The 26,411-nt window shown below is 40.6% G+C and overlaps 1 protein-coding gene across 2 annotated transcripts in view; it reads left to right on the top strand.

Moving 5' to 3' along the window:
- TMPO (thymopoietin) overlaps positions 1-17,706 on the top strand; it is a 58,672-nt gene extending 40,966 nt beyond the window's left edge. For both annotated transcript variants that reach the window (XM_053716946.1, XM_053716944.1), the window contains one exon: positions 16,750-17,706. In XM_053716946.1, coding sequence (XP_053572921.1) covers positions 16,750-17,038 — 289 coding nt within the window. In that variant the 3' untranslated portion in view covers positions 17,039-17,706. The remainder of the gene's footprint in view (positions 1-16,749) is intronic.
- The last annotated feature ends 8,705 nt before the right edge of the window (positions 17,707-26,411 follow it).

Genomic DNA, 26,411 nt, shown 5'->3' with positions numbered 1-26,411 from the left:
AGTACCTGCATCTCCCGCTCGGGAGGTGCGTGATATTGTAGCGCCGAGTACATCTGGGCGGCCATTACAAATCACATTACAGGATATGGCTACTGTTATGACTGAAGTTTTGGCTAAATTACCAGAACTAAGAGGTAAGCGTGATCACTCTGGGGTGAGAACAGAGTGCGCTGATAATATTAGGGCCATGTCAGACACTGCGTCACAATTTGCAGAACATGAGGACGGAGAGCTTCATTCTGCGGGTGACGGTTCTGATCCAAACAAACTGGATTCAGATATTTCAAATTTTAAATTTAAGCTGGAAAACCTCCGTGTATTACTAGGGGAGGTGTTAGCGGCTCTGAATGATTGTAACACAGTTGCAATACCAGAGAAAATGTGTAGGTTGGATAAATATTTTGCGGTACCGGCGAGTACTGAGGTTTTTCCTATACCTAAGAGACTTACTGAAATTGTTACTAAGGAGTGGGATAGACCCGGTGTGCCGTTCTCACCCCCTCCGATATTTAGAAAGATGTTTCCAATAGACGCCACCACACGGGACTTATGGCAAACGGTCCCTAAGGTGGAGGGAGCAGTTTCTACTTTAGCTAAGCGTACCACTATCCCGATGGAGGATAGCTGTGCCTTTTCAGATCCAATGGATAAAAAGTTAGAGGGTTACCTTAAGAAAATGTTTGTTCAACAAGGTTTTATATTGCAACCTCTTGCATGCATTGCGCCTGTCACGGCTGCAGCAGCATTTTGGTTTGAGTCTCTGGAAGAGACACTTGAATCAGCTCCATTAGATGAGATTACACACAAGCTTAAAGCCCTTAAGTTAGCTAACTCATTTATTTCAGATGCCGTAGTACATTTAACTAAACTTACGGCTAAGAATTCCGGATTCGCCATTCAGGCACGCAGAGCACTGTGGCTAAAATCCTGGTCAGCTGACGTTACTTCTAAATCTAAATTGCTTAATATACCTTTCAAAGGGCAGACCTTATTCGGGCCCGGGTTGAAAGAAATTATCGCTGACATTACAGGAGGTAAAGGCCATGCCCTGCCTCAAGACAGAGCCAAACCTAAGGCTAGACAGTCTAATTTTCGTTCCTTTCGTAATTTCAAAGCAGGAGCAGCATCAACTTCCTCTGCACCAAAACAGGAAGGAGCTGTTGCTCGCTACAGACAAGGCTGGAGACCTAACCAGTCCTGGAACAAGGGCAAGCAGGCCAGGAAACCTGCTGCTGCCCCTAAGACAGCATGAATCGAGGGCCCCCGATCCGGGAACGGATCTAGTGGGGGGCAGACTTTCTCTCTTCGCCCAGGCTTGGGCAAGAGATGTCCAGGATCCCTGGGCGTTAGAGATCATATCTCAGGGATACCTTCTAGACTTCAAATTCTCTCCCCCAAGAGGGAGATTTCATCTGTCAAGGTTGTCAACAAACCAAATAAAGAAAGAGGCGTTTCTACGCTGCGTACAAGATCTTTTATTAATGGGAGTGATCCATCCGGTTCCGCGGTCAGAACAAGGACAAGGGTTTTACTCAAATCTGTTTGTGGTTCCCAAAAAAGAGGGAACTTTCAGGCCAATCTTGGATTTAAAGATCCTAAACAAATTCCTAAGAATTCCATCGTTCAAAATGGAAACTATTCGGACAATTTTACCCATGATCCAAAAGGGTCAGTACATGACCACAGTGGATTTAAAGGATGCTTACCTTCACATACCGATTCACAAAGATCATTACCGGTATCTAAGGTTTGCCTTTCTAGACAGGCATTACCAGTTTGTAGCTCTTCCTTTCGGATTGGCTACGGCTCCGAGAATCTTCACAAAGGTTCTGGGTGCTCTTCTGGCGGTACTAAGACCGCGAGGAATTGCGGTAGCTCCGTACCTAGACGACATTCTGATACAAGCTTCAAGCTTTCAAACTGCCAAGTCTCATACAGAGTGAGTACTGGCATTTCTAAGGTCGCATGGATGGAAGGTGAACGAAAAGAAGAGTTCTCTCTTTCCACTCACAAGAGTTCCCTTCTTGGGGACTCTTATAGATTCTGTAGAAATGAAGATTTACCTGACAGAAGACAGGTTAACAAAGCTTCAAAATGCATGCCGTGTCCTTCATTCCATTCAACACCCGTCAGTAGCTCAATGCATGGAGGTGATCGGCTTAATGGTAGCAGCAATGGACATAGTACCCTTTGCACGCCTACATCTCAGACCGCTGCAATTGTGCATGCTAAGTCAGTGGAATGGGGATTACTCAGACTTGTCCCCTACTCTGGATCAAGAGACCAGAAATTCTCTTCTATGGTGGCTTTCTCGGCCACATCTGTCCAGGGGGATGCCATTCAGCAGGCCGGACTGGACAATTGTAACAGATGCCAGCCTACTAGGTTGGGGCGCTGTCTGGAATTCTCTGAAGGCTCAGGGACAATGGAATCAGGAGGAGAGTCTCCTACCAATAAACATTCTGGAATTGAGAGCAGTTCTCAATGCCCTTCTGGCTTGGCCCCAGTTAACAACTCAGGGGTTCATCAGGTTTCAGTTGGACAACATCACGACTGTAGCTTACATCAACCATCAGGGAGGGACAAGAAGCTCCCTAGCAATGATGGAAGTATCAAAGATAATTCGCTGGGCAGAGTCTCACTCTTGCCACCTGTCAGCAATCCACATCCCGGGAGTGGAGAACTGGGAGGCAGATTTCTTAAGTCGTCAGACTTTTCATCCGGGGGAGTGGGAACTTCATCCGGAGGTCTTTGCCCAAATACTTCGACGTTGGGGCAAACCAGAGATAGATCTCATGGCGTCTCGACAGAACGCCAAGCTTCCTCGTTACGGGTCCAGATCCAGGGATCCGGGAGCGGTTCTGATAGATGCTTTGACAGCACCTTGGACCTTCGGGATGGCTTATGTGTTTCCACCCTTCCCGATGCTTCCTCGATTGATTGCCAGAATCAAACAGGAGAGAGCATCAGTGATTCTAATAGCGCCTGCATGGCCACGCAGGACTTGGTATGCAGATCTAGTGGACATGTCATCCTGTCCACCTTGGTCGCTACCTCTGAAACAGGACCTTCTGATCCAGGGTCCCTTCAAACATCAAAATCCAATTTCTCTGAAGCTGACTTTGAACGCTTGATTTTATCAAAACGTGGTTTTTCTGAGTCAGTTATTGATACCTTAATACAGGCTAGGAAGCCTGTTACCAGAAAGATTTACCATAAGATATGGCGCAAATACTTATATTGGTGCGAATCCAAGAGTTACTCATGGAGTAAGGTTAGGATTCCGAGGATATTGTCTTTTCTACAAGAAGGTTTAGAAAAGGGTTTATCCGCTAGTTCCTTAAAGGGACAGATTTCAGCTCTGTCCATTCTTTTACACAAACGTCTGTCAGAAGTTCCGGGCGTTCAAGCTTTTTGTCAGGCTTTAGCTAGGATCAAGCCTGTGTTTAAAACTGTTGCTCCACCATGGAGTTTGAACTTAGTTCTTAATGTTTTACAGGGGGTTCCGTTTGAACCCCTTCATTCCATTGATATCAAGTTGTTATCTTGGAAAGTTCTGTTTTTAATGGCGATTTCCTCGGCTCGAAGAGTCTCTGAGTTATCTGCCTTACATTGTGATTCTCCTTATCTGATTTTTCATTCAGACAAGGTAGTTCTGCGTACTAAACCTGGGTTCCTAACTAAGGTGGTCACTAACAGGAATATCAATCAAGAGATTGTGGTTCCATCTTTGTGTCCTAATCCTTCTTCGAAAAAGGAACGTCTGCTACACAATCTAGATGTAGTCCGTGCCCTGAAATTTTATCTACAGGCAACTAAGGATTTTCGACAAACGTCTTCCCTGTTTGTCGTTTATTCTGGTCAGAGGAGAGGTCAAAAAGCTTCGGCTACCTCTCTCTCTTTTTGGCTTCGTAGCATAATACGGTTAGCCTATGAGACTGCTGGACAGCAGCCTCCTGAAAGAATTACAGCACATTCTACTAGAGCTGTGGCTTCCACTTGGGCCTTTAAGAATGAGGCTTCTGTTGAACAGATTTGCAAGGCTGCAACTTGGTCTTCTCTTCATACTTTTTCCAAATTTTACAAATTTGACACTTTTGCTTCTTCGGAGGCTGTTTTTTTGGGAGAAAGGTTCTTCAGGCAGTGGTTCCTTCCGTATAAAGAGCCTGCCTGTCCCTCCCGTCATCCGTGTACTTTAGCTTTGGTATTGGTATCCCATAAGTAATGGATGATCCGTGGACTGGATACACTTAACAAGAGAAAACATAATTTATGCTTACCTGATAAATTTATTTCTCTTGTAGTGTATCCAGTCCACGGCCCGCCCTGTCACTTTAAGGCAGGTAATTTTTCCATTAAACTACAGTCATCACTGCACCCTATGGTTTTCCTTTCTCTGCATGTTTTTGGTCGAATGACTGGTAATGGCAGTTAGGGGAGGAGCTATATAGCAGCTCTGCTGGGTGAATCCTCTTGCACTTCCTGTTGGGGAGGAGTTAATATCCCATAAGTAATGGATGATCCGTGGACTGGATACACTACAAGAGAAATAAATTTATCAGGTAAGCATAAATTATGTTTTTTTTTCAAAGTGTGTTTTTACTTGATTAAAGTGATTTCCAAGCCTGCTTGTTTTACTACTAGTCTGTTAAACATGTCTGACACCAAGGAAAATCCTTGTTCAATGTGTTTAGAAGCCATGGTGGAACCCCCTCTCAGAATGTGTCCCACTTGTACTGATATGTCTATACACTTTAAAGAACATATTGTTGCACTTAAAAATGTGGTCCAAGTTGATTCTCAGGTTAGGCCGTCAACCTCTCCCCAAGTGTCACAACCAGTTACACCCGCTCAAGCGACACCTAGCACCTCTAGTGCGTTTACCTCTTTTACCTTGCAAGACTTGGCGGCAGTTATGAATAATACCCTCTCAGAGTTCTTATCTCAACTGCCCGTGTTACCTGCAAAGCATGATAGCTCTGTTTTAAGAACAGATACTGAGCATTCTGACGCTTTAGTAGCCGTATCCGATATACCTTCACAATGCTCTGAAGTTGGGGTGAGGGATGTGCTGTCTGAGGGAGAAATTTCCGATTCAGGAAAGGTTTCTCCTCAGACAGATTCAGATATGTCGGCTTTTAAATTTAAACTAGAACACCTCCGCTTATTGCTCAGGGAGGTATTAATTACTCTGGATGACTGCGAACCTATGGTGGTTCCAGAGAAATTGTGTAAAATGGACAAGTACCTAGAAGTTCCTGTTTACACTGATGTGTTCCGGTCCCTAAGAGGATTGCGGATATTGTTACTAGGGAGTGGGATAGACGAGGTATTCCCTTCGTTTCCCCTCCTGTTTTTAAGAAAATGTTCCCCATATCTGACCCCATGCGGGACTCGTGACAGACGGTCCCTAAGGTGGAGGGGGCCATTTCTTCACTTGCTAAACGCACAACCATACCAATTGAAGAAAGTTGTGTTTTCAAAGACCCTATGGATAAAAAATTAGAGGGTTTACTTAAGAAAATTTTTGTTCAACAAGGTTTTCTTCTCCAACCCATTGCGTGCATTGTTCCTGCAACTACTGCAGCTGCTTTCTGGTTCGAGGCGCTGGAAGAAGTGCTCCAGACGGAGACCTCATATGAGGATATTATGGACATAATTAAGGCTCTTAAGCTGGCTAATTCTTTTATCACAGATGCCGCTTTACAACTAGCTAAGTTAGCGCCACTTTAGCATGCAGGGCGCTATGGCTAAAGTCCTGGTCGGCCGATGTGTCGTCAAAATCCAAACTTTTGAACATCCCTTTCAAAGGAAAGACCCTCTTCGGGCCTGAATTGAAAGAGATTATTTCAGACCTTCAAGTTAAAGAACAAACAAGATAATTTTCGTTCCTTTCGGAATTTCAGGAGCGGTCTCGCTTCATCCTCCCCTGCTGCAAAGCAAGAGGGTACCGCTTCCCAACCCAGGTCAGCCTGGAAACCTTATCAGGGCTGGATCAAGGGTAAACAGGCCAAGAAGCCTGCAGCTGCCTCCAAGACAGTATGAAGGGGTAGCCCCAGATCCGGGACTGGATCTAGTAGGGGGCAGACTCTCTCTCTCTTCGCTCAGGCCTGGGCAAGAGATGTACACGATCCCTGGGCCTTAGAGATTGTATCCCAGGGATATCTTCTAGAATTCAAGGACTCCCCTCTAAGGGGAAGGTTCCACATTTCTCATCTGTTTACAGACCAGACAAAGAAAGAGGCGTTCTTACGCTGTGTAGAAGACCTACATACAATGGGAGTGATCCGCCCACTTCCAATTGCGGAACAGGGGCTGGGTTTTTACTCAAACGATCATCACCAGTTTCTCAGGTTCGATTTTCTGGACAAGCATTACCAGTTTGTGGCTCTTTCGGGTAGGCCACTGCTCCCAGAATTTTCACAAAGGTGATAGGGTCCCTCTTGGCGGTTCTAAGACCGCGAGGCATAGCAATGGCGCCTTATCTAGATGACATCTTAATTCAGGCGTCGACTTTCCAAAGAGCCAAGTCTCACACGGAAATTGTATTGGCCTTTCTGAGGTCTCACGGGTGGAAGGTGAACATCAAAAAGAGTTCTCTCTCCTCCCTCACAAGAGTTTCCTTCCTAGGAACTCTGATAGACTCGGTAGAAATTATATTTCTGACGGAGGTCAGAAAGTTAAAACTCTTGATCACTTGCCGAGCCCTTCATTCCATTCCTCGGCCATCTGTAGCTCAGTGCATGGAGACAATCGGACTAATGGTAGCGGCAATGGACATGGTCCCTTTTGCACTGATACACCTCAGACCACTGCAACTATGCATGCTCAAACAGTGGAACGAGGATTATGCAGATTTGTCTCCTCAAATACAGCTGGACCAGAGATTCTCTTCTCTGGTGGTTGTCTCAGGATCACCTGTCTTAGGGAATGTTTCCGCGGACTAGAGTGGATCATCGTAACGACCGACGCCAGTCTGTTGGGCTGGGGTGCAGTTTGGGACTCCCTGAAAGCTCAGGGTTTATGGTCTCGGGAAGAAGCTCTTCTCCCGATAAACATTCTGGAACTGAGGGCGATATTGAACGCGATTCAGGCATGGCTTCAGCTAGCTGCGGCCAAATTCGTCAGATTTCAGTCGGACAACATCACAACTGTAGCTTACGTCAATCAAGGAGTTCCCTAGCAATGACGGAAGTAACCAAAATATTCAGGTGGGTGGAGGATCACTCCTGCCATCTCTCAGCAATTCACATCCCAGGAGTAGACAACTGGGAGGCGGATTTTTTAAGTCGTCAGACTTTTCACCCGGGGGAGTGGGAACTCCACCCGGAGGTATTTGCCCAGCTGACTCAGCTATGGGGCACTCCAGAATTGGATCTGATGGCGTCCCGTCAGAACACCAAACTTCCTCTTTACGGGTCCAGGTCCCGGGATCCCCAGGCGGTACTGATAGATGCTCTAGCAGCGCCTTGGTCCTTCAATCTGGCCTATGTTTTTCCACCGTTTCCTCTCCTCCCTCGTCTGGTTGCCAGAATCAAGCAGGAGAGGGCTTCGGTGATTCCTTTTTTTTTTTTTTTTTTTTTTTTAAATATTTTTTTTTATTGAGGTAATGGAAAATAATCACAAAACAGAAAATGTGTCCAGGCACGGATCATAAACTAAAAGAATAATTATACATTTCTCATCTAGAGATTAAACTGAAACTATAGCATTAGAGTACCAACATGACAAGTATTAATGTCACTATATTCAAACAAAAGCAGTGACACATGTATATAGATGAGAACTGTTAGTGAATGATACATCAGGTTCAATAAGAAGAGACTAGCTACTTACATGAGTTAGAACAGTATTCCTGAAGCTATTAAGATAAAGTGCAAGGTAGTTTATGGTAAACAAGAGAGTCTGGAACACAACGAGAAAACCTCATTTTTTATATAATATATCTAATGGTCCCTACCCTGATGCAAAAGGTACTCTATGAACTAATAGCGGTATGGTGTAGGGAGTTGGCTTTCGTCTGGCCTCTCTTGGGTCAGAGTATAAGGGGGGAAGTTCAACGGGCAAGAGCCGTTCAAATATAGTAGGGGGGGGGGCGTGTCCAGGGGTATATTGCTAAGGGAATAATAATAAATATGACATTGTAAATTTGGAAGCATGACTTGCAATCAAGGTCCTATGTTAGATGGAGAATTCAAAGGGTCTGAATCGTGAAAGGTAGAGGGTGTTTTTAAAAGGCATTTAAGAAGAGACGGTTCCATGGGATTGTTAAATTAAGGGAGAGCTTTGAGCCAAGTTAATAATAAGGAATAGGTAGCTATATGGTGTCTGAAAATAGGGGGCAAGAGTGTGTGCTATAATGAGAAAGTATTACCCAGTGCCTGCTGGATATGTAACTATATTAATAGGAAGTTGTTGTACAAATAAGGGCTACAACCAATGTATTGCTGTACATAGGTCTGATATTAGTATGGACTGCTGACAGCTATGAAAATATACCGGTAGAACCAAAGTTATAGGGCTAATAAGGTTGTCACATTCACCCAAATAAAGGTAAAGGAGCAGAGACTGAGGCGTCAGTGTCCTCTACATGGTAAGTGAAACAGTTGGATAACCTAGATATCCTTTGTGGTATGAAAATACAGATAGTTGGATTCACAAGCGTAACTAATTCTCTGGATGTCATATACTATTGTATCTATCTTCCAGGAAGTAGTAAAAGAGCAGTCTAATGTATTATGGTGTGTTATTGTGGCCAAACAACATAGCGGCAAGAATAAAGAGAGGTATCACTAGTACAAGAGGAAGTTCACAACAAAAGGCCAGTATGTGCTTAACTACTAACATATGAACATCTTAGAGAATGTATCAACAATTAGTGAAGTATAGGAGATATCCCACTGGTGTGGATTGTTCAGAACACAGCAGTATGAAATACAGCCAATGGGTGCAGTGAGTAGGTTAGCACATTGTAGGCATAAGTATGGAATAATAAGAATGAGCAAACACATGATAAAGGACCCCTCATAGGACATAGGGTTATGTAAAGCAATCTCGTGTAACAAGGGGTTGATTACTGAAATGTTTCTCACAGCAGACTTAGTGTGAACCTCAACACACAAGGGAGTCATTGTTGATATAGCTCCCCTAACAATTAACTGTTGCTTTAAGATTATCAGAGACTGTGTCAGTTAAATACATATAGTATAAGTATGTCTCAAGTTGAAATAATATTAAGAAGGCTGGGTAGCTTGTGAATATTTGTTAACTTTGACTACATTATGATTCCAACTGTGTATCTTACTATTAATGAATCAACCATGTGAGTTTTGTAGTGAAACACAGAAGTATATACAATATGTTAATAAATCTCATCACTAGAGAAACTTGAGGGAGATTAAATATAGCCCCAAAGAAATATAACATCAACCTAGAAAACAATTTAAGTCCAGTAGTATACAGGGTATTATAGCTCACGTCCTTTAATTTTAAGGAGTCCGTTGCTTTAAGCAGAGGGGAACGTTGAAGAGGTTGTAAATAAAGTCACCAAAGCTCTTAGTTGCATTTCAACGGTCTAACCAACACCAGTTCTTTTCAGGTACTTGCCGTATCGATCAGAGGACAGTCTCCCTGAGAACCGGAAGATCGCAGGGTATGAAGGCTTAGATCCGACAAGCAGAGAGAGAATGGTGCACCTAGAAAAGTCTTTACTGTTCTGGAAATAGGAATCAGCCAGACCTATTTGCAACTCAGCTATTGCTTTCATTAAGATCGCTGTTATGTTACTGGCTGTGAACTGCAGCGCTATAGGCGTTGCGCTAGGCCAGCTTTTGTTTGGAGACCAGGGTTCATGCCGCATATCAGTAGGGACATAAGGTGGGGTTCCTATTGTAGATTGGGGTGTTATGGTGTCCACAAAGACCCCCGTTTGGAGGAATGGCTCTGCCGATGTGTTCCTCTGTTGTGTCAGTGTTGCCCCTGAGACCGTCAGATCTCCAGTGCCCTCTGGGGTACGGTCGCCTCCAAGAGAAACTGCCGGGTGATCAGGAAGAGGTTCATCCTGGGTTGGTACCACTGCTCTCACTAGATTCTGGGTCGTCGGCATGATTTCTAAGGTATGGGGTAGTTGTGGGTGTAAAATACCGCTAGTGTAGTCTGGGTTAGCGACGTGCGCTTGTATGCGCAGGGCTGCAATCTCTTGCTTGAGGATATGGAATTGTAAATCCATACGCATACAGAGGCCCTCAATAACGTCCTTGATTGCCGCCGGCAGAGCCATGATCACTCCTCGGAGAAAAAGAAAAAAAGCAGGGTATAAGTATATGACGCTCAGGAGATGTTTGTTTTTTCCTTCAATGCGATGTTCTATGCAAAACTCCGGGGAAGATGGGAGGGAGCCGTTGGTAGCAAAAAAGGAATAGGCCGCGGCTACTATTGTCATCAGTCCATATTAAAGCTCTTCACAAAGTTATTGGTATAATATTGATAGCAGTCAGCTCAGTGGATGATAGCACCTCTTGTGATCTGTATAAAGGATAGAAATGGCTCTTCTATATCGAGATAATCGTTGATTTTGTTAGAAAAAATGAGGAGCTCCCATTTTTCTGTGCTAACATGGCTGTTGCCTGGACACGCCCCCAGGGCTTCGGTGATTCTGATAGCGTCTGCGTGGCCACGCAGGACCTGGTATGCAGACCTAGTGGACATGTCATATGTCCCACCATGGACACTACCAATGAGGCAGGACCTTCTAATACAAGGTCCTTTCAAGCATCCAAATCTAATTTCTCTGCGTCTGACTGCTTGGAGATTGAACGCCTAATTCTATCAAAGCGTGGTTTCTCTGAGTCGGTTATTGATACCCTGATTCAGGCTAGAAAGCCTGTCACCAGGAAAATCTACCATCAGATTTGGCGAATATATCTTTTTTGGTGTGAATCCAAGGGTTACTCATGGAGTAAGATTAGGATTCCCAGGATTTTGTCTTTTCTCCAAGAAGGATTGGAGAAAGGATTATCAGCTAGTTCCTTAAAACAGTGATTTTTAACCTTTTTTTTGCCGTGGCACACTTTTTTACATTAAAAAAATCCTGTGGCACACCACCATCCCAAAATGTTTTTTAAAAAAATCACACATTGTAGCCTAATACAGCATATATATATATATATATATATATATACACAAACACACACATACTGTATGTATTGTGCTGTTATGCCATGCCTCCTACAAACTACCCCTGCACTGGGAGTAAAAAACAAGCAAAGTTTAAAAAATGTCACACTGTTGTCAGTCTGCCGTGGCACACCTGAGGATCTCTCACGGCACACTAGTGTGCCACGGCACACTGGTATAAAAACACTGCCTTAAAAGGACAGATATCTGCTTTGTCTATTCTTTTACACAAACGTCTGGCAGAGGTACCAAACGTTCAAGCGTTTAGTCAGGCTTTAGTGAGAATCAAGCCTGTTTATAGACCTGTGGCTCCACCATAGAGTCTGAATTTAGTTCTTTTCAGTTCTGCAAGGGGTTCCGTTGGAACCTTTACATTCCATAGATATTAAGTTTTTCTCTTGGAAAGTTTTGTTTTTGGTAGCTATCTCTTCTGCTCGAAGAGTTTCAGAGTTATCTGCTTTACAGTGTGATTCACCTTACCTGGTTTTCCATGCAGATAAGGTAGTTTTTGCGTACCAAACCCGGTTTTCTTCCTAAGGTTGTGTCTAATAAGATTATTAACCAGGAAATTGTTGTTCCTTCTCTGTGCTCTAATCCTTCTTCGAAGAAGGAACGTCTGTTACACAATCTTGATGTGGTTCGTGCTTTAAAGTTCTATTTACAAGCAACTAAGGATTTCAGACAAACAACTTCATTGTTTGTTATCTATTCTGGTAAGAGGAGAGGTCAGAAGGCGACTGCTACCTCTCTTTCCTTTTGGCTGAAAAGCATCATCCGTTTGGCCTATGAGACTGCTGGCCAGCAGCCTCCCGAAACAATTGCTGCTCATTCTACCAGAGCAGTGGCTTCCACATGAGGTTTTAAAAAAATGAGGCTTCTGTTGAACAGATTTGTAAGGCGGCGATTTGGTCTTCGCTTCATACTTTTTCCAAATTTTAAACATTTGATACTTTTGCTTCTTCAGAGGCTATTTTTGGGAGAAAGGTTCTACAAGCAGTGGTGCCTTCCGTTTAAGGTACCTGTCTTGTCCCTCCCTTCATCCGTGTCCTAAAGCTTTGGTATTGGTATCCCACAAGTAAAGGATGAATCCGTGGACTCGATGCATCTTACAAGAGAAAACAGAATTTATGCTTACCTGATAAATTACTTTCTCTTGTGATGTATCGAGTCCACGGCCCTCCCTGGCTATTAAGTCAGGTAGCTTTTTTGTTTAAACTACAGTCACCACTGCACCCTATGGTTTCTCCTTTTTCTTCCTAACCTTCGGTCGAATGACTGGGGGGTGGAGCTAGAGGGGGAGCTATATGGACAGCTCTGCTGTGTGCTCTCTCTTTGCCACTTCCTGTTGGGAAGGAGAATATCCCACAAGTAAAGGATGAATCCGTGGACTCGATACATCACAAGAGAAAGTAATTTATCAGGTAAGCATAAATTCTGTTTTTATCAGGGGTATCTCGCTCTGATTAAATTAAACAGTAAATCGCTATGCTATAGAGTATTCAATTGTTACAGTACCAACAGTGTACCAAGGTTAATATCAGATGAACAATGTCCTGCATAGGGAATCAGCAATTCACAACCCAGCCAGTTTTCAGGTTTAAAACAGAATGATATTTATTAAAAGGCTATGCCTAGTATTTATGCAGGTCTGAACCCCCCCCCCCCCCAGATGGGGGTTGAAAGGCTGTTGTACATTACATGGAGGGAACAAGCCCTTTGACATGATACAATAGGATTATATTACTTAAACACTTCAACCACAAGACACTCTTGGCCCTTCTTATCACTTAGGCGTTTTCTCTCTGGAGGTGATCAAACAATAGAATGCTTAGCACTAATTAGATTATAGCTGGAGCCAGCAACTCTGTCTTTAGAAATTAGTTTCTTAGCTAAACACAATTAACTCCTTCAGTCCTGACAGAAGGGTCTGTCACATATCTCCCCCGTTGTGGAACACTCCGGCAGACCCGGCTTGACCCTTTGGCGGGTCAACCTGGGGATGACCGGACTAGGAGGTGGTAGGCATGTCAGTTTGCCAGGACAATCCATCTGTATTCCCGTTATGAGAGAGAATTCCTGTCCATACAAAGAAGGGTTCAACTTCCTCAGTGCCCAGACTAGGGCTGAACAGTCCTTCAAAATCCCATCAGCTTCTTTACGAGTTTTCTGTACCTGCTCTTTATAGGTATCCACAATCCCTTCATACTGACATAGGGTGCCCTTGAGTTGCTGCACCTCACTATGAGCCAGCGTCAGCTTCTCCTCAAGTGTCGCTAAGTTTGTCTTTAAGGTTTCATGTCCCACTCTCAAGCTGGTGTTTTCTGCAGTCTGTCGGTGCAGCTTGTCTAGCAGAGATTCACGTTCTAAACGTGCTTTTTCCTCTGCGCTCCTCTTCTCCTTCATCAGCGCATTGTAACGGGACCTCCACATATCAATAGCGGATAGAGATTTACTGAGCTCAGCGTCCTGGGGCTTAGCAGCAGGTGGGTCAGTCTCTGCTGCACGGATCTGGGCACGGGTAGTCACAGAGTTAACATCAGCGGGACCCATAGGAGCGTAGGCCGAAACAAGGGGGGCCAAGTCATTTCCAAGAAGAACATCAGCAGGTAAGTCCTTCTTGACCCCCACATTCACAGGTCTAGCGCCCACTCCCCAATCCAAATGTACCCTGGCAACAGGTAGGCTGAACACATCGCCCCTTGCTACCCTCACAGCCACAGTGTCTCCAGTGTACTGTTTCTCAGACACCAAGTTCTTTTGAAGCAAGGTCATGGTAGCACCAGTATCCCGTAGACCACTGACCTTCTTCCCATTCACTTTAACCAGTTGCCGGTTATTCCGGTGGGCAGCTTGCACAAGGTCTGCCTCATGTAGGATGCTCCAGCATTCTTGCGCCTCTACGTAGCGGGCCGCAGGCTGAGGATTACGTGGGATTCCGCCGGCAGGTCTTCTCCAGGACTGCGCTTGGTTCGCTGCGTTTAGGGGACACTCTGGTCTTTTGTGCCCTAGTTGCTTACATCCAAAGCATCGAATCGGTTGTGAGTAGCCCCGCGAATTGAACCGGGCTCTCTGAGGGTAGTTCGTGGCCGGAGGCCGTGTGGTATAGCGGTGCGCCGGGGTTTGGTAACTGGCAGCTGCTGGGGTGACTGGGGGTCTGTACTCCACTCTAGCAGGGGGCTTAGTGGTAGCAGTGTCCAGTTTGCGGGCATCCGTATACTCATCTGCCAAGCGAGCCGCTTCCTGCAGGGTGGAGGGTTTACGGTCCCGAACCCACTCTCGAACTCCTGCGGGTAACTTGTCGAAGCAATGTTCCAACAGGAATAGCTGCAGCACCTCTTCCCCAGATATGGCTTGGCACCCCGCTATCCAGTGAGCTGCTGTGCGGTGCACCTTACATGCCCACTCAAGGTAGGAATCTCCAGCTAATTTAACAGTGTCTCTGAACCGCCTCCGGTATGCCTCCGGTGTAACCGCATACCTGGAGAGCAGAGCCTTTTTTACAGTATTATAATCCCTGACTTCCTCATCTGGAATGGCCCGAAAAGCCTCTCTGGCCCGGCCGGATAATTTTCCAGATAATATCGTGACCCAGTCCTCTGCGGGTACCTTGTGTGGTGCACATTGCCTCTCAAAATCCGCAAGGTACCCATCAATCTCTCCTTCTGTTTCCAGGAAGTTTTTAAAAGCAGCAAAATTTACTTTTCTCTTTTCCATCTTAGTCAGTATTGTAATAATCCCCCTCTTCCTGAGGTTACTGGCTTGTGTAGTTGCTCTTCTGGGCGATAAGGTTCATTCCGTCGCTGCCACCAATGTTACAGTACCAACAGTGTACCAAGGTTAATATCAGATGAACAATGTCCTGCATAGGGAATCAGCAATTCACAACCCAGCCAGTTTTCAGGTTTAAAACAGAATGATATTTATTAAAAGGCTATGCCTAGTATTTATGCAGGTCTGAACCCCCCCCCCCCCCCAGATGGGGGTTGAAAGGCTGTTGTACATTACATGGAGGGAACAAGCCCTTTGACATGATACAATAGGATTATATTACTTAAACACTTCAACCACAAGACACTCTTGGCCCTTCTTATCACTTAGGCGTTTTCTCTCTGGAGGTGATCAAACAATAGAATGCTTAGCACTAATTAGATTATAGCTGGAGCCAGCAACTCTGTCTTTAGAAATTAGTTTCTTAGCTAAACACAATTAACTCCTTCAGTCCTGACAGAAGGGTCTGTCACATCAATGTTTACATAAAGCTGCTGTCAGTAGATCAGTGAGTAGAACTGCACCTGCGCAGCTGAAATTCTAGCCCATCTGTCCTCCAAAGCAGCAGCGCTGGAGCAAGCTGCTGTATAAAATTGGGCATGTGGTGCATCCCCTATTGGCTGCACCACAGACCTGTCAAAGTGAGAAAAAAGTTCAGCTGACACACAGGCACTCATGTTACAGGTATAGGAGCTATATAAAAGTTATTTGTGTGTTTAAGGAATACTTTTAGGCAAAATATTTTAAATTACAAGAATAAAGGAGCAATTTCCAGTTGATTTATAGCTGACTTGTTAGTTGTCATAAGGGACATTTAAATGCTAATATAAAATGTATATGTGTAGAAAAACAACTTTGCAATACAATTTTATTGTTGCCCCCTTAATTCTGAAAGTTACATTTTCCCATTTTAAAGATTACAGGTGCTTATGGTAGACTTCACAAGCCTAACCATGCCACACATCTGTGCCTAGTTGGTCCCAGCAGAGATTATCAGATAAACTGCAAACCAATAGAACTTAAACACTTGCTACTGGAGTAGGATACAGCTAGCCTCTTGTTTTGTTAAAGTTCATAGATATCCATGAGCTGAATATCAGTCACTAAACTTGGCACCATTTCCTCACATTCAACACAGTATGTGTATTTACAGAGAAACTTGTAAAGTTGTTACAATGCTGGTGACATCATCCTCAACATTGCCAGTATCTGGTGTATATGAATTAAATATTGGTTACTACATCTTTAAAGGACCACTCAATGCAGTAAAATTGCATAAGCAAGTGTATCATAAAAGAAGCAATTTAAAAAATGAAGAGACTTTAAGCAATCCAACAGAAAACAAAAGTGTTATAAATAAACTGCTATTTTAGATAGTGCTCCACTACTCTGAAGCAAGAGGAACACAAATCTATGCATTTGTTTAAAGGGACACTCAAATCAAAATTGACTTATGATTAAGATCAAACATTCAGTTTTAAAACACTTTCCAATTTACTTCCATTATCAAATGTTGCAGTCTTTTTATATTCATACTTTCTGGGGAACAAGATCCTACTGAGCATATGTGCACAAGCTCACAGGGTATACTTATACTAGTCTGTGATTGGCTGATGTCTGTCACATGATACAGGGGGCCGGAAAATAAGAAAAGAAAAAAATTCTACTGCTTTCGTGAAATTCAAAGTAGGTGTTAAATCTCTTTTTTTTTATTTTATTTTTATTAATTTTTTTATCTTGTTTGCACAATGAAATTGAATTGCCATAATCATTTTTACTAATTATTTTCTGTTTCCAATATTTTAGTGCCAGTTGTCGCAGACCAATTAAAGGAGCTGCTGGTCGACCACTTAATCCCAAAGATTTCAAAATAGAGGAAAGCTATTCATCCAAATACATCCCTAAATATATGCCAGTGGTTGAAACGAAATCTGAAAAGGTGAAATCTGGAAGAAGTTTACCCATGTGGATCAAGATTCTGTTGTTTGTCTTTGTGGCTGCATTTTGCTTTTTTGTTTATCAAGCTATGGAACAAAATGAAGGGAATCCTTTTTCCAGCTATATCACGGGTGCTCCTGATACACCTAAAAACTGATACATATTTTCCCTTCAATGTATATATCCAGCTTTTTTTTTTCCTCTTTCTAGAATTTGGGAGGGAGGGTTTTCTGCCGCTTGTTAAAAGTCTGCAAATAATGTGATCGCACTTCATATGGGTTGTCTGTACATTAATAAATGATACATATGGACATATGCAAATCATTCTTTACTCTGGACACTTGGGGTTCTTTGTGCCATATAGAGTAATATTTTTTTAGATATCTCTGGGACATTTTGTAGCATTTATTGTATTTAACATGGACTTTTTAAGATCTGAAATTGTTTTGCGAAGCAATGTGAAGCATTTTCTAAGTGTTCTGGAAAAAAGTTGTATTTATGCTTACGGTATTGTCCTCTCGGGGGGGGGTTTATGTGGGTTTTGTTATATCAAGTTTTTATTAGTGAAGGGGGATAATTTGCTTGATATATACCTGCATCTATAAGGTCGACATTTATTTAGAGCAAAAAAAGTACATTGTGTAATTATGATCTCATATTTGTGTGGATTTTATTACAGCGATTTAAGCAGAAGGATTGAAGACTTGCCTGTAGCTTTTTATTATGTAATGCAATGTGATATTTAATTGACTTTACAAGTCTAAGTTATAGAAAGTAATTTAGACACTGTGTGCAAATAATAATAAAAGAGCATCTACACATTTACACTTTTTTATTTTTGAGATAGATATATATCTATCACTCTAGTAGAAAAAAAATCATGTGCATTACTTTTTAATGAGGTGTGTTATTGGTTCTTGTAATGTGTTGCAGGGCTTCTGTATAGTGATGAAATCACTCATTTTCTAAAAATAGGATATACAATTTTTATTTCAATATCCTTCCTGCTAATTTGCATTCTTTTTGCCACATAAAGGGACAGTCAACATGAAAAATTATTGTTGTTTCAAAAGATAGTTAATGCTTTTACTACCCATTCCCCAGCTTTGCACAACCAGCATTGTAATATTAATATACTTTATAACATTTAAACCGCTAAATTTCTGCTTGGTCCTAAGCCACTACAGAGAGCCTCTTATCACATGCTTTTTTGTTGTCTTATTACAAAAAGAGACTGCTAATCCATGTGGGCCATATAGATAACATTGTGATCTCTTCCGTGGGTTGTGGACGACATTGCACTAATTGACTAAAATGCAAGTCAATAAATAAATAGCCATGTGATCAAGGGGCTGTCAAAAGAGGCTTTGATACAAGGTAATCGGAGGTTAAAAGTATATTAATATACTTAATTTTTTTATTGATCCATATAACATGCTTATTAAAGGGATAGTCAATACCAGAATTTTTGTTCTATTAAAAGATAGATAATCCCTTAATTACCCATTCCACAGTTTTGGATAACCAACATAGTTATAATACACATTTTACCTCTGTAATTACCTTGTATCTAAGCATCTGCAGACTGTCCCCTTATTTCAGTTCTTTTGACAGACAAACATTTTAGTCAATCAGTGCTTGCTCCTAGGTAAATTCACGTGCATGAGCTCAATGTTATCTATATGAAACACATGAACTAACGCCCTCTAGTAGTGAAAAACTGTCAAAATGCATTTTAGATTAGAGACGGCCTTCAAGGTCTTACAAAATTGCATATGAACCTCCTAGGTTTAGCTTTCAACTAAGAATAACAGGAGAACAAAGCAAAATTGGTGCTATAGGTAAATTGGAAAGTTGTATAAAATTACGTGCCCTATTTGAATCATGTGGGGTGTTTTTATTGGACTTGACTGTCCCTTTAAGTATGTATAGGCTATTACGCACTGCATTGCAAAAGTATGCATTTGTTTTTAAGTTGTTTAACAATGTTATTTTGTTGGTAAATTTTCCTTTATTTAGTCAGTCCAGGTAATCTGTTTTTCAAATGTCTCCTAAATGTTTATCCTTCACTCGTGCAGTCAGGAGAGAAAATAATGATCTTCTGCACTCAGCTAGCAATTGCTGTGCCCCAAAGCAGAACATGCTGTGATGTGAGATGTTGTTGCAGAAAGAATGGCACACATGCAGGAACTGTTAGCACTTTCACTTTGCTCCACATCAAGCTGTTCTCTTCAAACAACGCTGCATTCTGTAAGCTTTCATTAAAGTGATGGTATAGGTGCACCGTATTAAAAGTGGCATTTGACACATCTTTATACATATACATACGTTTTATTAATCTTTCTTTTTTTATATATATATATATATATATATATATATATATATATATATATATATTAATCTAGTTAATACTTCAAAACCTTAAATTCTATAGTCCAGCATTCTGCCTGGCTCTGTTTAATTTTTTTTTTTTTTTTGTGACTTCTACTCCAGCAACCAGTTGAATGCCTGGCCATTAGGCGTCCATGAGTTTTTCCAAACTGCCCCTCTATCTAGGGCACATGCTCAACTTAATACATTCGGCAAGTAATGCGCACATCTTAGCGCATAGGGAGCGAGTCTAGTTGCTTACGTAGATAGTGGGTGGGGCACTGACCAGGAAGTATATTGAGGGCGGAGCGAGGCGTGGTAAATATTAAAGTAAATACAATTTTATATATATATATATATATATATACACATATATATTCTTTAGGTTAATAAGCACTCTCACCAAACTGGTCAGGTAGGCACCAGAGTGCAAAAATAGGAATAATAGACTGGCAAGAAATATGCACTCTGGTTTTGTAAAACAAGTAGTATATTTAACTAGCGTGAGGTTTCAAGGTATTTACCCCTTCCTCAGGTGAATACCTCGAAATGTCACGCTAGTTAAATATACTAATTGTTTTACAAAACCAGAGTGCTTATTTCTTGCTAGTATGGGTGTGTGTATGTATATATATATATATATACTGAAGAGAGCACTCGCCGTGAAAAAAAGGTTTATTTCAACTATGTGAACGTTATCGGGAGTAACCCTGTCCTCAGATAACAGGGTTACTCCTGAAAAAGTTCATAGTTGAAATAAACCTTTTTTCACGGCGAGTGCTCTCTTCAGCCTTCTATTTTACTACTTGGGAAGCACAGCAGCTTATCATACTAACAGTGAGTGCTGACTTATTGCATTTATATATATATATATCTCAAAACTTAGCGATTTCTTTGATTAAAGGATAGGTTACCTATATGAATGATAGAGCCTCAACTTTATCATCACTTTAAGATAGTGCAACCATAGTGACGCACTGTTGAAGAGAACAGTGAAATATTGAGCAGGACTCCTAGCCCCCTAGCTTTTCCTCATTGGCAAAGCTGTGACTCCTGGATATAATAAACTCATGTGAGCAATGCAACATTTTTATTTACTACATTTCTACCTTATAATTATATGATGTGTAGACCAAGAGCATAGAAAACATGTTTATTTAAGAGACATTTTAAAAACATAACAGTTTTTGCAATTATATTTTCAGCAGCTGCAATATATTCTAACATTTTATAAGTTGCTTTATTCTCCAGTTAATCAACATATTGCAATTGAGAAGGTGCATCAGTGTAACTGCCTAATATAAATTGAATTTAATTTCAAAATGACCTGCCCAAAAATGTTTAACTAAAAAATGTCATCACAGAAAGTGAAAAAAGTTCTGCCTCTGGGCTGCTGTGTAGAAAGTTGCAGGGTAAAGATTCTGAATCTTGCAAGATTACACTCCATTCTTTCTAGAGGTTGTGTAAAAAGAAAAAAATGCAAAATAATGAAGTACATTTACAAAGATTTTTGTTTCTAGATATAAATTAATTTCAGAGATTACATTTTGATTGTAATGATCCTTTTTAGTATTATTATATTATGAAATTGTCTATCTGACATTGGCATAGGTACCAACAGTTTAGTTGTGTATAGACTAAGGCCTAGTTTGTTTTATCAGCCATAATTTTGGCAATGCTAAAACAAAAGTATACTAGATAAGCTATATAGAAGTGGTTTTATCTTACTCAGCATTTTATATATATATTGAATCTGACAGGTTTTTTTTTTTATCTGAAAAACTATTAAGCAAATATAGTAAATTCTTAACACAAAAAAATAAACTCTACTTGAAATCTCCAAAGGCACTAGTACCCTTAGAATGTGTACTCTGGGCAGTTACTTTTGTACAAGCTCTGAATTAGTTGTAATATGGGAGCAACTGCCAGGATTACAACATTTTGAAGTGCCAGCAGCAGTTTATACCTTTTTGTTTATAAGAGAAATACAAAGTTAAGAGAAATTTAGACAATTAAGTGTGGTTTATCAGACTTATCTTGTTTTTTTATGGAGCATAACATAAGTAGAATTGCATAATTAACAAGTGCATAATATAATCGGTTTCAAATATGTAGTAGATTTTTATTTTTTTGAGAATCCCCCCATTTGCTGGCCCCATGTCATGTGATACCTATTAGCCAATAACAGACTAGTATATGCATGCACTGAACTTGCGCACATTATACTCTGTAGAAGTTGGTGCCTCAAAGTGTGCGTATAAGACTGGAAAATTTGATAATGGAATGTTGTTTTTTTGAGTTTTTTTACTTTTAGTGTCCCTTTAAACATTTTAGTGGTTTTAGTTAGCCCTTTTTTTCCTAGGTATTTTGTTTCAGACTGAGTAGCAAATTAATGCAGAATATGGCTGCTGCCAGCAGCATTTGGTTATTTTCAGGGCTTGATTTCTAAAGTGCAACACTAAGATCTGGATTTGCTCAGATCTTAGTGTTGCACTTTCACTAGAAGAAATCCAGCTCTGAAAATAGCCCGAATGGTGATGACCGCAGCCATGTTCGGCATTCATTTGATAACAAACAGTCCAAATGCACATGCCTACTTATCACATAAAATAAAAGTAATTTACACAGTGGTGTTGCTTTTCAGTCATTTATCTATAAAGATAGATTACACTAGCCAAATATTCTATTGTTTTAATACTGATACAAACCAAGTTACTGATCAGAAGTTATTATAGAACATCAGAAATGAATCTGCATTGCAAAAGATGGGCATACAAAGTAAATTGTTTAAAATTATTTAAGTATGCCATTTTTGCTTGCAAAATTTGCATCATATTGCAGTCTGACATACTTCTGCAAAATGCTTTTTTAGTATGTTTATCAATTCTTCCAAGTGGCCAGTTAAAGGGACAGTTTACCCAAAAATGTTTCTCCCTTTTTTAAATTGTTCTCGATGATCCATTTTCCTGCTGGAGTGTATTAAATTGTTTACAATTGGCTCCTTTACCCCTATTTTGGCATTTGAAATAGCTGATTTAGCCTGTGATATCCCCACCTATAGTAAAAGTTTGTATACTTGCCTAAATAAACACAGCAACATATATGTGTACACAAAGTGATAACATAATGAGGTATTACCTGAAACTCAACCCATTGTAATAGGATGTGGTTTAAAAGCACAAAACCAGCTACTTCATATACACAAATAAACCTGAAAATGCAATTTCTCAATATTTTTATACTCTGAAGTCATTGAAAATGCATTAATATAAAAACAATTTTACAGTGTACTGTCCCTTTTTAATTACAGATATAAACGAGCTCTTGCTCTGGGCAAGCAATAACTGTAGAATGGTGTAAAATACTTATATAATAGAAATTATTGCAATAATTATTATTAATAAAGTTTAAAGCACTGCTTAGTGCTTTTTTTGTTACTACAATGAAACACTTGCATCCATTTAAAGGATCAGGGATTGACTCCTGTGGAATTACCTACATGGTACAGTAGGAAAAACCCAAAATATTCAGCGCTAAATTAAAGGAAATCTGTAAAATAATGTACTTTGAACTTTTTGAGATAAGGCATTTTTACAGAGAATTGCATTTATATTTTAATGTCCCTTTTTTTTGTCCCAGAAAATGGTTTATCTTGAAATGAATGTCTATATTTATTAAGTTGTGCACAAACACATTTTAGTCTTATGGTTAGATCGATCAGACCAAATGTAAAAATAGGGAACAAAAAATAATTCCTAAAGATGTATTGCATTCAAACGAGAATGAATCATGAAGTTCTTAATTGATTCTGTTTTTGCTGAACGGTTTTTCTGCTTAACTGCCAGGATCTGTTTTATTGATTGGTAAATTTTAGGCATTCTAAATTCTTAGCTTTGTATGTATGTTTTGTCAAATATTTTTAGATGTAAACATTCATATTGAGACTTGGAAACTTGTTTAATGCAATAAGTTTTCAAACAATTGTAAAATGTTGAAAGTAACAAGTGCTTTTATCTTGTTTGTTGTGGTATGATCTATTTCTTCTGTTATGTGTGATCAGTCCACGGGTCATCATTACTTCTGGGATATTAACTCCTCCCCAACAGGAAGTGCAAGAGGATTCACCCAGCAGAGTTGCTATATAGCTCCTCCCCTCTACGTCACCTCCAGTCATTCTCTTGCACCCAAAGACTAGATAGGAGGTGTGAGAGGACTATGGTGATTATACTTAGTTTCTATAACTTCAATCAAAAGTTTGTTATTTTACAATAGCACCGGAGCGTGTTATTACTTCTCTGGCAGAGTTTGAAGAAGAATCTACCAGAGTTTTTTTCTTATGATTTTAACCGGAGTAGTTAAGATCATATTGCTGTTTCTCGGCCATCTGAGGGAGGTAAAAGCTTCAGATCAGGGGACAGCGGGCAGTTGAATCTGCATTGAGGTATGTAGCAGTTTTTATTTTCTGAATGGAATTGATGAGAAAATCCTGCTACACCGTTATAATGACATGTATGTATACTCTACACTTCAGTGTTCTGGGGATGGTATTTCACCGGAATTACTCTGTAAAAATACATTAAACCTTTAATAGGTATTTAATTCATGTTAAACGTTTTTGCTGGAATGTAGAATCGTTTGCATTTCTGAGGTACTGAGTGAATAAATATTTGGGCATTATTTTTCCACTTGGCAGTTTGCTTGTTTTGATTATGACAGTTTCGTTTCTCTCTCACTGCTGTGTGTGAGGGGGAGGGGCCGTTTTTGGCGCTCTTTGCTACGCATCAAAAATTTCCAGTCAGTTACACTTATATTTTCTGCATGATCCGGTTCATCTCTAACAGAACTCAGGGGTCTTCAAACTTCTTTGAAGGGAAGTAGATTCTCTCAGCAGAGCTGTGAGATTTATATAGTGACTGTGTTTTAGAACGTTACTCTGTAATTTTTTTGTTTAAAATTTAATTAGTGTTATTTTACTAATGGGAACAAACCTTTGCTAAAAAGTTGTGTTGTTTGTTAAGAGTGATGCTATAACTGGTTTTTTCAGTTCATTTTTTCAAACTGTCATTTAATCGTTTAGTGCTTCTTGAGGCACAGTACGTTTTTATTAAATAAAATTGTAACCGAGTTGCATGTTTATTGCTAGTGTGTTAAACATGTCTGATTCAGAGGAAGATACCTGTGTCCAAATCCTTCTTCAAAGAAGGAACGTCTTCTACACAATCTGGATGTAGTTCGTGCCCTCAAGTTCTACTTGCAGGCAACTAAAGATTTTCGCCAAACTTCTTCCCTGTTTGTCGTTTATTCTGGACAGAGGAGAGGTCAGAAAGCTTCTGCTACCTCTCTCTCCTTTTGGCTTCGTAGCATAATACGTTTAGCCTATGAGACTGCTGGACAGCAGCCTCCTGAAAGAATTACAGCTCATTCCACTAGAGCTGTGGCTTCCACTTGGGCCTTTAAGAATGAGGCCTCTGTTGAACAGATTTGCAAGGCTGCAACTTGGTCTTCGCTTCATACTTTTTCCAAATTTTACAAATTTGACACTTTTGCTTCTTCGGAGGCTATTTTTGGGAGAAAGGTTCTTCAGGCAGTGGTTCCTTCTGTATAATGAGCCTGCCTATCCCTCCCGTCATCCGTGTACTTTTGCTTTGGTATTGGTATCCCAGAAGTAATGATGACCCGTGGACTGATCACACATAACAGAAGAAAACATAATTTATGCTTACCTGATAAATTCCTTTCTTCTGTTGTGTGATCAGTCCACGGCCCGCCCTGTTTTTTAAGGCAGGTATATATTTTTTAAATTATAATTCAGTCACCACTTCACCCTTGGTTTCTCCTTTCTCGTTGGTCTTTGGTCGAATGACTGGAGGTGACGTAGAGGGGAGGAGCTATATAGCAACTCTGCTGGGTGAATCCTCTTGCACTTCCTGTTGGGGAGGAGTTAATATCCCAGAAGTAATGATGACCCGTGGACTGATCACACAACAGAAGAAAGGAATTTATCAGGTAAGCATAAATTATGTTTTTGCATCAATAAAGCAACATAAAAACATTGTTTTTTGCCCTAGATTTTTATGGAATTATATGCTGTAAAATGTGTGCTGTGAAAAAAATGCAAAAAAGTCACTATCCAGAATATAAAAATAAACTGGAATATATTTTATTCTTTATCATTTTGTATTTTTATAAGGAAAGTTAGCTGGAATTAAATATAAAATAGCAAGAAAACTTTAAATATACATAAAACGTATACAATTTAGGGCCAGATTATGAGTGGAGCTCAAATTAACATTTTAGCTCAAGCGTTAATTGCGCTAAAAGCTCTTTGCACTTGTCGTTCATATTACGAGTTGAAAGTAAACTTTTCGCTCTTGAGCTAATTCAACAATCGCAAAAAGCTAAAGTTAGAAGTCACGTGCGAGTTAATGTATTCCCCATAGAAGTCAATTGAGAAAAAATGTTGAAAAAAAGCCCACTCTAACACACACACACGATCACATATTCTCATTTGCACCAACATGAAAATATGAATATTCCAATGTTCTTCAAATAACAAAATATGCTCTATTCATAAATAAGAAAAAGAAAGAAGGCGCCACAATAGTGCAGGGTCAAATGGTTCTAGTGTCTCCCCACTCCAGTTTTCCCCTACTTACTAGATACAAAGCACTGTATCAGTGCGCAAAAAGCCTTCTGGGCTCTCAACAGTCGCCCAGCTAACTGCTCAAGGTATAACAGCACGGCTCCTCTGTGTTCCACCCGTCTCTTGAACCAATTGTCCGTACTCTCCTCTGTGGGATACCTCCAGCCAGCACCCAATCGATGAAGGTTGATGTATAAAGGTATATATTATATACCGCTATTTCCTCTATTAATCAGTGTTGATAGACTGATATGTATAAAATTGCCATATGAGTTATAAGTGCAATAATCAAATAAAATACTGTGGCAAGTCTGATAAAATATAAACAGACTTTATTTAAAAACAAACACAACGTTTCACGGTCTCAAACAGTTTTATCAAGTATGCTACATGTTTAAAATACCACGGTTAAATAGATTCATCTTGGCGTCTCAGGATTCCCACTGCGCATGCGCCACTACCTTAGATTCAATTGGCCAATTTCTCTAGGTGTGTCAATGCGTCATCGAGTTCATTC

The sequence above is a fragment of the Bombina bombina genome, chromosome 6 (assembly GCF_027579735.1).
Source record: "Bombina bombina isolate aBomBom1 chromosome 6, aBomBom1.pri, whole genome shotgun sequence".
Lineage (NCBI taxonomy): Eukaryota > Metazoa > Chordata > Amphibia > Anura > Bombinatoridae > Bombina > Bombina bombina.
Note: the sequence above shows the minus strand (reverse complement) of the source record. Positions and strands in the feature narration are given on the sequence as shown.